The sequence below is a fragment of the Scatophagus argus genome, chromosome 2 (genome assembly GCF_020382885.2).
Source record: "Scatophagus argus isolate fScaArg1 chromosome 2, fScaArg1.pri, whole genome shotgun sequence".
Taxonomy (NCBI): Eukaryota; Metazoa; Chordata; class Actinopteri; family Scatophagidae; genus Scatophagus; species Scatophagus argus.
The window spans coordinates 15,785,227-15,797,908 of NC_058494.1; the positions used below are offsets into that span (position 1 = coordinate 15,785,227).

The 12,682-nt window shown below is 38.6% G+C and overlaps 2 protein-coding genes across 2 annotated transcripts; one reads left to right on the forward strand and one right to left on the reverse strand.

Annotated features, from left to right (window-relative positions):
- The first annotated feature begins 3,836 nt into the window (after positions 1-3,836).
- Positions 3,837-6,347, forward strand: LOC124072286 (type-2 ice-structuring protein-like). Its single transcript, XM_046413572.1, has 6 exons — positions 3,837-3,932; positions 4,066-4,127; positions 4,809-4,960; positions 5,072-5,197; positions 5,522-5,630; positions 5,995-6,347. The coding sequence occupies exons 2-6, from the start codon at positions 4,067-4,069 to the stop codon at positions 6,063-6,065; spliced, it is 519 nt and encodes a 172-aa protein (XP_046269528.1). The 5' UTR covers positions 3,837-3,932; position 4,066; the 3' UTR covers positions 6,066-6,347.
- Positions 6,348-8,009: 1,662 nt separating this feature from the next.
- On the reverse strand, positions 8,010-12,573 carry rpl9 (ribosomal protein L9). The gene is made up of 8 exons (XM_046413559.1): positions 12,549-12,573; positions 11,843-11,889; positions 11,597-11,712; positions 10,756-10,851; positions 10,406-10,538; positions 9,814-9,894; positions 8,583-8,713; positions 8,010-8,172 (listed from the first exon to the last, which is right to left on the reverse strand). The coding sequence occupies exons 2-7, from the start codon at positions 11,886-11,888 to the stop codon at positions 8,607-8,609; spliced, it is 579 nt and encodes a 192-aa protein (XP_046269515.1). The 5' UTR covers position 11,889; positions 12,549-12,573; the 3' UTR covers positions 8,010-8,172; positions 8,583-8,606.
- Between the last annotated feature and the right edge of the window lie 109 nt (positions 12,574-12,682).

The window sequence follows — 12,682 nt, forward strand, 5'->3', positions numbered from 1 at the left end:
TGGACAATCTGTCTTTCTCTATAGCCAAGTCCAGAGTAGCAGTAATAGTATACCATTAATTAAATGCATTAATTATAATGCAAGTTATATGTAGCTTTGATCACAAATTTATAGGAAATAGCATCACATACCATTAATACACTATAATGCTATCGTCCATCACTACGTAATCAATTGTTTTCAAGACTAAAATTGCTTTCATGCTTTGAGAAATAAGAGAACACCATTTCTGACACTTTGGTAAATCTTGTTTTTTTTTGGTAAAAAGTCTGATAGAGCATTAAATCACATGTAGTTTTTTTCAAAACTACTTTCAAATACCTCCCTCACAATATTTGCAGGGGAAATATTTGCACAGTCAAACATTCAAGGTTCAAGGTTTTTTTAATGTGTCATCATACAATACAGGATTGCTCACTGAAATGCAGTTTAAAAAGAAAAGATAGTTACATATATACATAAATACATATCTTCATCATGTCATATCTTAAAGAGTTGATAGTACCCTAATATCCCACGAGAACTTTACATTCCCAAGATGCAGAATTACTTGTGGTTCCTAGAATCTTCAAAAGTAGATCAGGAACCAGAGCCTTTAGTTATCAAGGTTCTCTACTGCGGAACCATCTTCCGATTTCGGTCCGGTAGGGGATCCTCTCTATGTTTAAGGGTAGACGTAAAATTTTCCTTTTTGATAAAGCTTATAGTTAGGGCTGGCCCTGGCTGACCCCTAGTTATGCTGCTATAGGCTTAGACTGTCGGGGGATCTCCCACGATGCACTGAGCTCTTTCTTCCTCTCCCTGTTCTTCAGCACACATTTATGTCCCATTAATGCATATTACTAACTCAATTTCTTCCCCGGAGTCCTTGTGCTTTCTCGTCTCACAGGTTCCCATGGATCGTGGTTGGTCCTCCTGCCGTCCTGCTTGAAACTACTACTGTTTAGTCATAATCTATTTTAATTCTACTCTACTTTACTACTCTGTACAGCTACTACCATTATTGTTGTTTCTACTATTGTTATCATAATCACCACAGTAACTTCTATATACTTCATCATCATCATTATCTAAAGGTCCAATATTTCTGGTAGTATTGCTGTTGCTACCCATCTCTGTTTGTGTGCTTCTTCTTTCACCCCCCAACCACTTCTCAATTTCTCCCCCTCCCTCTCTCTCCCTCTTTCTCTCTCTCAACCCAACCAATCAAAGCCGATGGCCGTCCATCTTGAGCCAGTGTCCGCTCCAAGGTTTCTCGATAAGGTAGTTTTTCCTTGCCACTGTCGCCAAGTGCTTGCTCATTGGGGAATGTTGGGTTCTCTGTATCACAAATTTAATTAGTTAGTTTAATTAAGTAGAGTTTGGTCTAGACCTGCTCTAATTGGAAAGTGTCATGAGATAACTTTTGTTGTGATTTTGCTCTATATAAATAAACTGGATTGAATAAAATACACATAAAAATATGATATGTGTAATATCAGTGTAATAAATCTTTTGTGGTGAGAATAGAAGGGCTATGTGATAGTTAAATTGAGGGTAATGCAAAAGGTAGTTGTGTAGTAATGTTCAAAAACCAACCAGCACCTGTGAAGAATTTCAGCATCTCCATTTATCATGAACAAACAGGCCTTTTAGAACAGGCATCCCTTCCACAATGTTCATGACTAGTTACAGTGCATCCGGAAAGTATTCACGCAAAAATTCAAGCAAACTTGTTTCACTTTGTCAGTATTTTGTGTAGAATATTGAGGGAGAAATTTAATTTAATCCATTTTTGAATGAGACTGTAACATGTGGAAATGTGGAAAAAGCAAAGCGGTCTGAATACTTTCCGGATGCAGTGTACTTAACTACACTACCACAAAAACTTTTTAGCTAAAATTCTTCATCTGGTGGTTCTATTATGATAATCGTTACGTACAGCTGTTGTATAACTGCTACAACTATGATTTTAGTATGAATCTGTAAACTTTAACTAAATACTGATGTCAGTATGCTAACATGCTCAAAATGCCAACGCTAACAATGCTGATCTTTAGCTTAATTTAGCATATTAGCATGCTAACATTAGCTAACAAGAGCTGAACATTAAGTGCTGCCATAGCTGGTGGAAGTATTTTGTCATAAGCTGTAGCACTGGAATCCATGATACAGCTCTGTGATCCAAATCTGATGTGACGCCGGCCCTAGATGAAAAATCATGAGTCCCTCAGGTTGAAGGAGCACATTATGGAAATATATCCATTAGGTATCCTCAAGATGACACTACAGGAAAATCAAGGGGATCACCAAAGACAAGGTTTTTGATTATCATGCAGAAACTGCTTTTTTTAATGGTAGGAACTTCAACATGAACATAACATGGATTTGCCTTGGGTACTTTCACTGTCACCCTTTAGTCAGACTTTTCTCTATCAACTGTGGGCTGTCTTCATGTCATTTCCAATAAGCATGAACTTTGAGGTTGTATCAGTGAACAAAATTATTGATTTCAGAGCAAGAAATCAACCTTTATCACATGTCAGTGTCATTGAACTGGATTGCAGATAAGGTAGATTTACATTTTGGTTTTATATCCCAGTGTACCCAGTGAGCCAATGAAATGATTCTGCTGCTTGTGGTAAAAGGTAGTAACTGGTGGAGGAATAAGAAAGTCAGACCTTTGAAATTAGACCATCAAGTTTAAATACAAGACACGTTCATTTGGGTCATTCACTCTGGTTCAGCTTCTCCTCCCTCCTCTTATCGCCCATTTCATCCATCCATTTTCTATACCGCTTATCCGTCAGGGTCGCGGGGGAGCTGGAGCCTATCCCAGCTGACTACGGGCGAGAGGTAGGGTACACCCAGGACTGGTCGCCAGTCAATTGCAGGGCCAACACACAAAGACAAACAACCACACACTCTCACACTCACACCTAGGGGCAATTTAGAGTAGCCAATTAACCTAATGTGCATGTTTTTGGTATTGTGGGAGGAAGCCGGAGAACCCGGAGAAAACCCACGCAGGCACAGGGAGAACATGCAAAACTCCACATAGAAGGGCCCAGACCGGGATTCAAACCTGGAACCCTCTTGCTATGAGGCAACAGTGCTAACCACTGCACCACCATGCCGCCCTCGTGCATTTCACTGATCACTAATCACCACTTCATTAACCCGGTTACTTTAACTGATTAGAATTTATAAACTAGACCATTTCCCCGTTCACCATGTTGCAAAGATTTGATAGACTTTTTGTCTCACTTTCTGCCAGTTAATGCACTCAGTGGTACTCAATACATTGCACTGATACATTCATCAACCTATTAAATAAATAACATTACACCAACTTTAAAGCTGAGCCTCTGCTGAAAAGCAATGCATGAATAGATACATTTTATGGTAGAAAACAGGCAGTAATGTCGACATGGCACAGGCTGCAACAGACCACTGTCTGTTGCAGCTGATATGCAATTTGAAGAAAAAAACACTTGTGTAAAAAGTTTAACAATGTTATCTGGTATAATAATTTTTACTACAATGTATGCAAGCTGAGAATGGCTGTGCAATGGATTTTAAATGCTGTTATATCGAGAGAGAAAACAAATTTTGTTACATTGAGATAACAACATATAATAATTTATAATAACCAAATAATATTTTTTATTATTCCATTAATACCTAGCAGTGTCAGTAGTTCTCCTGTGCCAAGGAACATTTAATGGACCTCAAATATTAAATTAAATCAACATTGTGAAAGGAAACTGCGTAATGTGGTGCCCTTTGAGACTATTCAAATTAACACAGTGACAACAATAAAAAATCAATGAGTGCATAGCCTTGTGAAATGCAAGCCACCATATAAATAGCTGGTCTTTCTCAAACGATCCACACAGGAAGGCAGAGGCAACAGGCTGACGGCTTTAAGAAAGAAGATATTTCTCCAGCAGGTTTGTTCTCAGCCTTTTTTCCTTCATTTTTAAACTTTTTTTCTTCTTCCTTGCTTTCTTTGTCCAAAGAGATTTTATCTTTTATTTTCTTGTTAAAAACAATCATCTTAAACATTTGCACCATCTCTTCCAGGATGCTGTCTGTGTCTCTACTTGTTTGTGCCTTGTTGGCTCTGTCTAATGCTCAGAGTGATGGTGAGTCTCCATACATTTTTTTTGTTTGGCAAGTCGTAAGCAAACACGATTTATTTGTGTCGCACTTCACAGAAAAGCAAAAAACACTGAAACCATATATTGTACACATTATGAGATGTGATACATCTATCATATTCTGTTGTGTCCTACAAAGGCTAAACCAAGGAATAACAATATCGATCAAAATATGAATATAATAGGAATCTGGCATTTGAAATTATATACATATATATTTAAAAATATATATATAAGCCCAATGCCAATAAAAGCTCTATAAAACATAAATAATACAGAATGTGATCATTTTTTAATCTTTTGTTTACTCAGTGAAAACAGGAGACAATATTTCATGTTTTACTTCACGAACATCATCGATTTTTGTAAATATGTACGTATTCTAGATTTGATGACCGCAGCTCGTTTCAAACAAGTTTGGATAGGGGCGACAAAAGGCTACGATAGTTGTGAAATGCTCAAAAAACACTTGGTTAATTGGTAAACGGTTAAAGTATCGTCTCTGACTCTTCATACTTTGTTTACTTTGTTAATTTTAGGCAAGCAACGATAATCAAATAAAACAGAAAAACAACAAAACAAGATTAATTGCGATAAATAAGACCGGTTATGATTGGAAATGGTTTTCTGCATTCAGACGTTCTCCACTCTTCTGTTTTTCCTCAGACAACATATCTGCCAATGAAACCATAATTGCACCAATTGGTGTAGAACCTATCGTCAAACTGGCGGGAACAAACTGTCCTCTAAATTGGGTGTTATACCAAGGTCGCTGTTTCCTTTTTGTTCCAACACAAATGCATTGGGCCAAGGCTCAGGTAACAGGGAACATATGAAGTCATATTGGTTTAACTGTTCCGGTAATACCGACTTGCATGCTTTGTTAACTGACATCCTCCCCTGACTCTACATATAAATCTCCACTACAGGAAAACTGTCTGAAACAAAAAGGAACGCTTGCATCGATACACAACCTTGATGAGTACCAGTTTATTCAGCAGCTGACAACTGCGGAACACCTACAAACATGGGTCGGGGGCTCGGACTGCCAAGAGGTAATATTTCACTACACAAGATTTTCCATCCATACCGCTATACCGCTTATCCGTCAGGGTTGCGGGGGGGGGGGGTCAATCGCAAGGCTGACACACAAAGACAAACAACCACACACTCTCACACCTAGGGGCAATTTAGAGTAGCCAATTAACCTAACATGCATGTTTTTGGTATTGTGGGAGGAAGGCACGCAGGCACAGGGAGAACATGCAAACCACTGCACCACCGTGCCGCCCTTACGCAAGATTTTAAGAAATAGAATGAAAATAATGTTTATCATGTGCAATTTTATCATAAGTACATATGTTTTCTCTGTCTTCTAGGAAGGACTGTGGTTCTGGATTGATAGTACACATTACGATTATAACCTTTGGTGTCCAGGACAGCCTGATAATAGCCTAGACCAGTGCTGTTTACAGATCAATACTGGAGGTAAATCACAATACATTACTGTGCTTAAGAGCATACTTTTAGTGATGTTTTTGTACATTTTGTAAATTAACTCTGCAGTGTGGAACTTTTCTCTTCTTCCTCTGGTGAGAGTAATCATATAAATACTGTTGATGTTTTTGGTGATGCCATAGACTCCTTCAGCATAAGTGATGAAGGGAGGTGTGCTAGCACACATGGCTCTGTTTAGATTAATTGTGTCAGAATCAGATCTTCTTTGGACTTATCCTGAGATCAATACCTTTGCATTTCATTTTAATGACTGGTTCTTTCAGTTCATATGTAGCTTTTTTTCAGTATTGGTTTGTGTAGAACTGACTGGCTTCTGTGTGTTTTGTGTTTACAGGTGGCAAATGCTGGGATGATGTACCTTGCAAGTCTTTGAATCCATCTATCTGTGTCATGCCAGCCAATTAAATCTGGAGCTGACACGGAGGCATGCACAACCATCAACCACACAAGCAGTTTGTGTGTGTGCATATTTACCTCTGCTTGTGTCAACAGCCTGACATAGAGCCTGAAGGTTCAATATCAAACAGCACATCTTTAATTCTGTGCTATTGTTGCAACTGCACAAGGGATGAAATGACAAGTGAATTACAGAGGAGCTGGAGAGCCTTCTAGTGCTTTTAATTAGAAGAGATGACTCTAGTCACTTATGTCTTGTGTCAAAATAAAAGGATGAAGCATGGAAACAAACTGGTCTGTGAGTGTCTACTGTCCACCAAGACAAATAACAAATCATACTGATATTGATCAGTTATAATGTTTACCACTTTCATCATCTTCGTTTAGTGTGTTAGTGTAACGTCTAAGACTGGTAAATGCCTGGAAGTAATATTTAAACTGAGACACACACACTAGAAACACAGTGGATTAAAAATATAAACTACCTTAAATAAATATATATACATATACACACAGTATATGCCTATAATGTCCAATAGTAAAATAATACGTAAAAAGTGATAACATGATTTAAGATAAAAGCCACAGGTTTCTCTTGGCACACCTGACACAGTTTTCACTTGCATGGACACCTCTATGGACATCATGTTGAGTGTTCCAGTGAACAGCAACCAAATGCAAACGTAACAATCAGAAGCAGCTCCAGACTGTTATATCTGTGAGGGAACAGGCCATTCCTGGCCAAGAAACTGCTTGTCAGCCATTTGTCCCTTAATTGGTGAGCCTCCAAAAATGGGGGTGGGTGTATACAAATGGCTGTAATTCCTTAATGGTTAAAATCCATGTAGTGGTATACAGAGACCAAATGATAAAAAAAAACAAACGTATACTCATTCCAGTATATATGGACCTAAGTGTACCTGGAGAGTACAATGTCATTCGATTTGTTTGAATGCAGAATAGGGACACTGTAGGATTAATATATAATTCAGATATCTGAATGCTGACCATGAAGACACTGTCATCAACTTCAGTTTCTTTAGAGAACAAATTGCCATTTCAAATACAGCTAATTAATTTAATTAACTGTTAATCTCATTAAGTTTAATTAAAAAAACATTCATCTTGTGGCCTTCACATGAACAACAGTAGGATAAATGATCTCAAAGCCGTACAAAGATTCTCTTACATAAATCTCAGATACTGATCTGAAATTCAAACATGTCTAACCAATGATTTGTACAGCACAGCATAGGATTAAACTGATTTTGAAGTTAACAGCAGCTAAACTAATGAGAGCAACTTCATGTTAAATCACATGAAGTGTGGAGACCCATGTTTAAAATGATCAGGACTGAGCAGAAATAAAACATGTAACCAAGAAATTGCAAAATAAAACATTTTCATTTCATTCTTATTTCTATGGTTATAGTTTCTAAAGGCTAATTTCAAATTGAAGTAGTCATTATCTCAAAACCTACCCACCAGTACTTCTTAATCTATCCAATAACAATTTTTTTTTATCCATTCAAAACAAACTACCATTTCATGGGATGAATTTGTCAATATTGCTTCACTAAACAATTAACTTCCTGAAGCCTCAGCTGGTTGCCTGGTAACCACCTCCAAGTCACGTGGCACTAAAGTGACAGTGGAGCATCAATTTTTTGCCAGAAAGCAAAGATTATGCCCCAAGATGTTGAACTGCTCTCTAAACATCGTTTCATTAAACTTTCCTACAAAAATCAACCAAGATAAATAGGCAGCAGTTAGATGGTAACAATTGCTTCATTATGAACAAGCAGAATCAAACATTCAACAAAGACAACACAAAGTGTAAACAAAGCAATGACCTCTAATCTTAACTTTTATTTCGAATCCAATTTAACTTTAGCTTAATTTTGTATCTGAAGCTAAGTGAGTAAAAAGATAATAAAGGAATCACATGACAGATTAACTGGAAAGGTTGGTAGTTTTATTGGTCATATCAGGACATGGTGAAACATTTATTCAACTTCTTGTTCCACTGCAGTGGTCTTCTCACTGACGTAGATGCCATCCAGGAACTTCCTGATGTCCTTCTTTCTGACCGTGGTGGCCTGTTGGATCAAGGCCGCTGAAAAGGAGTAGAAGATCCAAACGTTAAGGGAGAGAACTGACAGGCAGTGGAACAACAACAATGAAAATATGTAAGCACAAAATGCTACATTGCTGAGGCCTGACAGCATTGCTCGTGTCATGGAGCCTGAGACTTGTTCCAAATACATCAAAATAACTAAGATTTAACAACTCAAATTTTAGTTACATGCTCTGGTTAATGCTCAATTAGGACATTAAAATGATGTCAAAAGGAGGAAGGAAAAGAAAGAGGAATTTTGTTGTTAACCACTCTGTGTAGTCCCAAAACCACATAACACTGAAAGACGTGTTTACATTGGAAAAAGAAATAACAAGCAAAAACAAAAAAAAAAAAAAAGAGAGAAAACAGATAGGCAAACAAAGGACGCTTCGACGGCATTGTCTAACCTCTACGAGTGCAGATGTTAACTTTTACTGATCCGGTTCCACTACTGTTCCCTTCTCAGACACGTAAATACCGTCCAAGAACTTTCTGATATCCTTATTTTTGACTGTGGTGGCCTGTTGGATCAGAGCAGCTGGAACAGAGAGAAGTTGGGATGATAAACAACACGTCACATCACATACAGGATCACAACAGAGAAGGTGGGCGGAGGGATGAACACTGACAGATATGGTGCACACAGGAAGTACTAACATGGTTACAGCACAGTTGACGGTGTTTTGTACAACAACGTCCAGTTTAGAGAATAAAAGGTGCAGCACATTAAAGATAACTGAAGTCATTGGGGTGCCTGTCTGAGGAGGGGTGAGATGATAAACTTCCAAACGTATAACGTCTGGACATCTTTGCTTTTCCCTGGTGAAATAATTAGTTAGTTTTGACTCTTCAGCTCCTTAAAGTTATTTAAAGTTATTGCTCAGAGTGCTCACAAATCAGCACATGTAACATTTGAGAGGAGACTGCAAGTTGATTTTATTCTACAATAAACTACAATAAGACAACAAATATTAGGGAGCCACTGACTTCAGTCATCTTTGCATTCAACCACTGAATAGTGAATACTAATAGTATTGGAATTAACCTAATATCATCATATACATTTCAAGTCACACAAAGAAGTGGCTGCAATTTTCTGCATCACAATATTTAAGACTTATCAATGACAAAGCTACCAGCAGACACTACTGGTAATGAGGAATACTATTACTTCATATGGCTGGAAAAGGATACTATCCAGCCATATAATGGCAGAAACATGTCAATGAACTCATTGCGACAGTTTGAGGAAAAATCTGTAAAAGGAGGTGCTACAGGATCTGACAGGATTAGCTACAACACCAAAAGACCGATATAAAACTAAACAGAGACTGTAATCAGCAGACTGTTGCAGGAACGTCTACAGGGAGGTGCCAGCCCTCTGCCAATCACATGTCACCAACAGATTTCATGATGTGTGTTTACTTTGACAGAATGGGAAATTATTTTACATCAAGCTGAATCCCCGAACTGAACTGATTATATCCCACTGTTGAGGCAATGACCAACAACCGTACGTGCGAGTTCAACCACTGGGAAGGATTTCAGCACTGACAGTGTTACGAATCCTTCGACTCCAACGTGATGAAAAACGACAGCCATGTAGAACAGCTGGAGAGACAAAGGTGCACAGCATACCTGAGTTTGACACCAGCTCAATGTCGTTACCCTCCAGGATCAGCTCGTCCTTCTGGGCAGCTGAGACTGAACAGTTAACACCTGGGAGACAGAGGGGAGAAAGAGTGATCTTCAACATCAATAACAGTGAGATAAAATTACTTCTACAGCACACTTAAACCTGAGGACAAGATAAAAGTGCATCTCAGTGTCGGATGGTGGAGGAGCTGCTGTGAAAAACGCATTATTTCTGTCCTCCACAGGTTGAAATATAACAAACAAGCTTTTGAAATAAATCACCATGGGCTGGGGCAAATTTTAAGCAATTAATCGAGAAATTAATCTGCAGCCCTATTTAGTTCACTGGTTTAGACCAAAACAGACAGCCCCATTTGGTTATTTTACACCAAAGCTCAAATAAACTGAAAAATAATAATACTCGTATACCAACACAGAAGTATTGAAAGATACAGAAGTATCAGTATTCCCCACCTCTACTGACAACAGCTAAATTTAGTCCCTCCCTTATTACATCTCAAAAGCTTGAATCTTACAGAAAATAAATACAATATTGTTCTCATAACTACAATATTTCCAACACTTGCAGACTCACCATTTCTCATTCGGACACGGCGGATGTACTTCTCGCCCAGGAAGTTCCTGATCTCCACCATAGTTCCATTCTCCTGAATGACGACGTTAATGGGGAAATGGGCGTACACAGAACGCATTTTGTACCGGAAACCCTGCAGTCAGAGGCGAGAGGGGCAATGAGGCGAACCGTGAAGGCAAACAAAATCCTTTTGTTCTACCAACAATAACCAACTGTACAGCTTAAAACCACACAACAGAAATCATGACTACAAAATATTCTAACTGCACCTCATAAAGGCTGGGCCCGGAGCCCGTTACAGCACCTTGACACTGGAATAATAAGTCACTCAATAATGAGTGTAATCTCACCAAAGTGACCCCCTTGATCATGTTCTGGACGTGGCTGCAGATGGTGCGGACTGTGGCCAGCTCCTTCCTGTTTCCCCACCATTTATCCACACGGAGCTGAAGAACACACAGGCACAGCAGCTCACATCATTTTCAAATTGAAACAACTACCGTATAAGTTCATTACCAGAAAAGGAATCAACATCAATGATTTAGTTAATTACCGAACAAATTAGCAAAACAAATCTTTAGCTTATTGGCTTGTTCCAGCCTGTTTTAGATTTTAAAATCATTTTACAGTAATTAACGAGCCGATTTCAGAATGAAGACACGCTTCTGTCTGAAAAACACTGTCTACATTAATCCATCTCTTGGTTGAGAGTGTTTAGAACTCATTTAAAAGAACATCCGTAATATACTATAATATACTGCTAAAACACTATTTTATTTTGAAGCAGCAATTTGCTGACTGTAAGCTACTTCTTTCATAAACTTTTATAGCCCGATTAATTAGTATATTAGGGCTATTTTCCATCTTCCTTGCGACGGTATAAACTTTCAATCCACAGAATGTATCAAAATGTACAAATCAACAGCTATGCTTAAGCCGCAATCAATATAAATGAGGGACTGAATTTTTATGTGTGCGTGTTACAGGAGAACGATCAAAGAACACTCCTTTCTCCATCAGTTTGATGGCTTGTCTAATTTTTAAATGGATTATCGCGGGAATGATTCGAGCATACCGCCTTGCCGTATTTGAACCCGCCTTCACATTATACCACCAACATTAACTGTAGAATTTTTCACAGTACAAAATATTTTGCATCACTTCAGGCAAATATGCCTTGCTCTTCCTTACCTTCTTCTGTTTCTTGCCCAGAAGGGAGAGCTCCAGGTTGATGTGGTTGAACTCCCTGACGAGTTTGCCACGGGGCCCCTTGACAATCACTGTCCGCCCCTTCAACCTCACCTCGACTGTGCCACCAAGCAGCAAAAGAACAAAACAAAAAAAAAAAGAACCACACAGAAGGTAAGCTACCATGCTCCTCACAAGTTACAGACTGCCTCAAAATGACCCTGTCTGCAAAAATCACAAGTTTCTTACCATTGTCGGGGATGTCAACAGTCTGACTGCTGAGAATGGTCTTCATTCTATAAAGAGACAAAAACAGTATGTGCTTAATGCTCTGAAGCTTGAATGCATCCCTTAAAACCTGAAAGCTTTACTTCCCAGAGTTACAAGGCTCTTAAGATTAGGTTAAAGGGGACAGAGTAATAACTCTCACTGGCATGCCATATTGTACATGAAACAGCTACAGTGTAACGTTTGGTCTTCTGTTTAAATGGGTTTCTGACTAACATGAGAACACTGTAAAATTCAGTGTCTGGCATGAGCAAATGAGCACAGCCACACTGCATTGTAGTACCTAGCATTTGAGCTAATGCTAACGGAGATCTACGTGAGACCGAAGTTGCTCATATGGGTCACTAAAGAGCAATTTCTGAAAAAGCATAGTATATGTGATTAAGAGCTGAAACAATACCAACACTATACTTAACAACACATAATGCTCAAACCGCTGCGGCCTCCAGAACGAACTGAGCCCCAACGTCAGGCCTGAGACAGCGGAATGTATGGCAAAACAAATAATATATTTCCTAGCTAACCTTAAATAACGTAAAAATGCAGCTTATGTAGTGAAACACAACACTGTCCATATCCGACAGTTCAAAATTAAGTCAAAAACATGTTAAACTGACACAGATGGAGTTAGATGAAACCTAGTGAACAATTTTTCAGCTATCCTCACCTCGCCGGTAGCAGAGGAAAGGAGGAAGGAAGGACGTCACGACGCAGTTGTAGAGCACGTATGCGTCGTCATCAGGCATTACTAGACAAATGAGGAGTTTTATGACGATCACAAAATTTATGTGGTAAAGGATG

Excerpts from the sequence above, each read along its gene's own strand:
- LOC124072286 (XM_046413572.1), top strand. The coding sequence starts at position 4,067 with ATGCTGTCTGTGTCTCTACTTGTTTGTGCCTTGTTGGCTCTGTCTAAT. Across the intron at positions 4,128-4,808 it reads GTCTAATGCTCAGAGTGATG|ACAACATATCTGCCAATGAA; the intron begins GTGAGTCTCCAT and ends GTTTTTCCTCAG. Across the intron at positions 5,198-5,521 it reads GGGGCTCGGACTGCCAAGAG|GAAGGACTGTGGTTCTGGAT; the intron begins GTAATATTTCAC and ends TCTGTCTTCTAG.
- rpl9 (XM_046413559.1), bottom strand. The coding sequence starts at position 11,888 with ATGAAGACCATTCTCAGCAGTCAGACTGTTGACATCCCCGACAATG. Across the intron at positions 10,539-10,755 it reads TGATCAAGGGGGTCACTTTG|GGTTTCCGGTACAAAATGCG; the intron begins GTGAGATTACAC and ends CTCTGACTGCAG. Across the intron at positions 9,895-10,405 it reads CCGTGTCCGAATGAGAAATG|GTGTTAACTGTTCAGTCTCA; the intron begins GTGAGTCTGCAA and ends TCTGTCTCCCAG.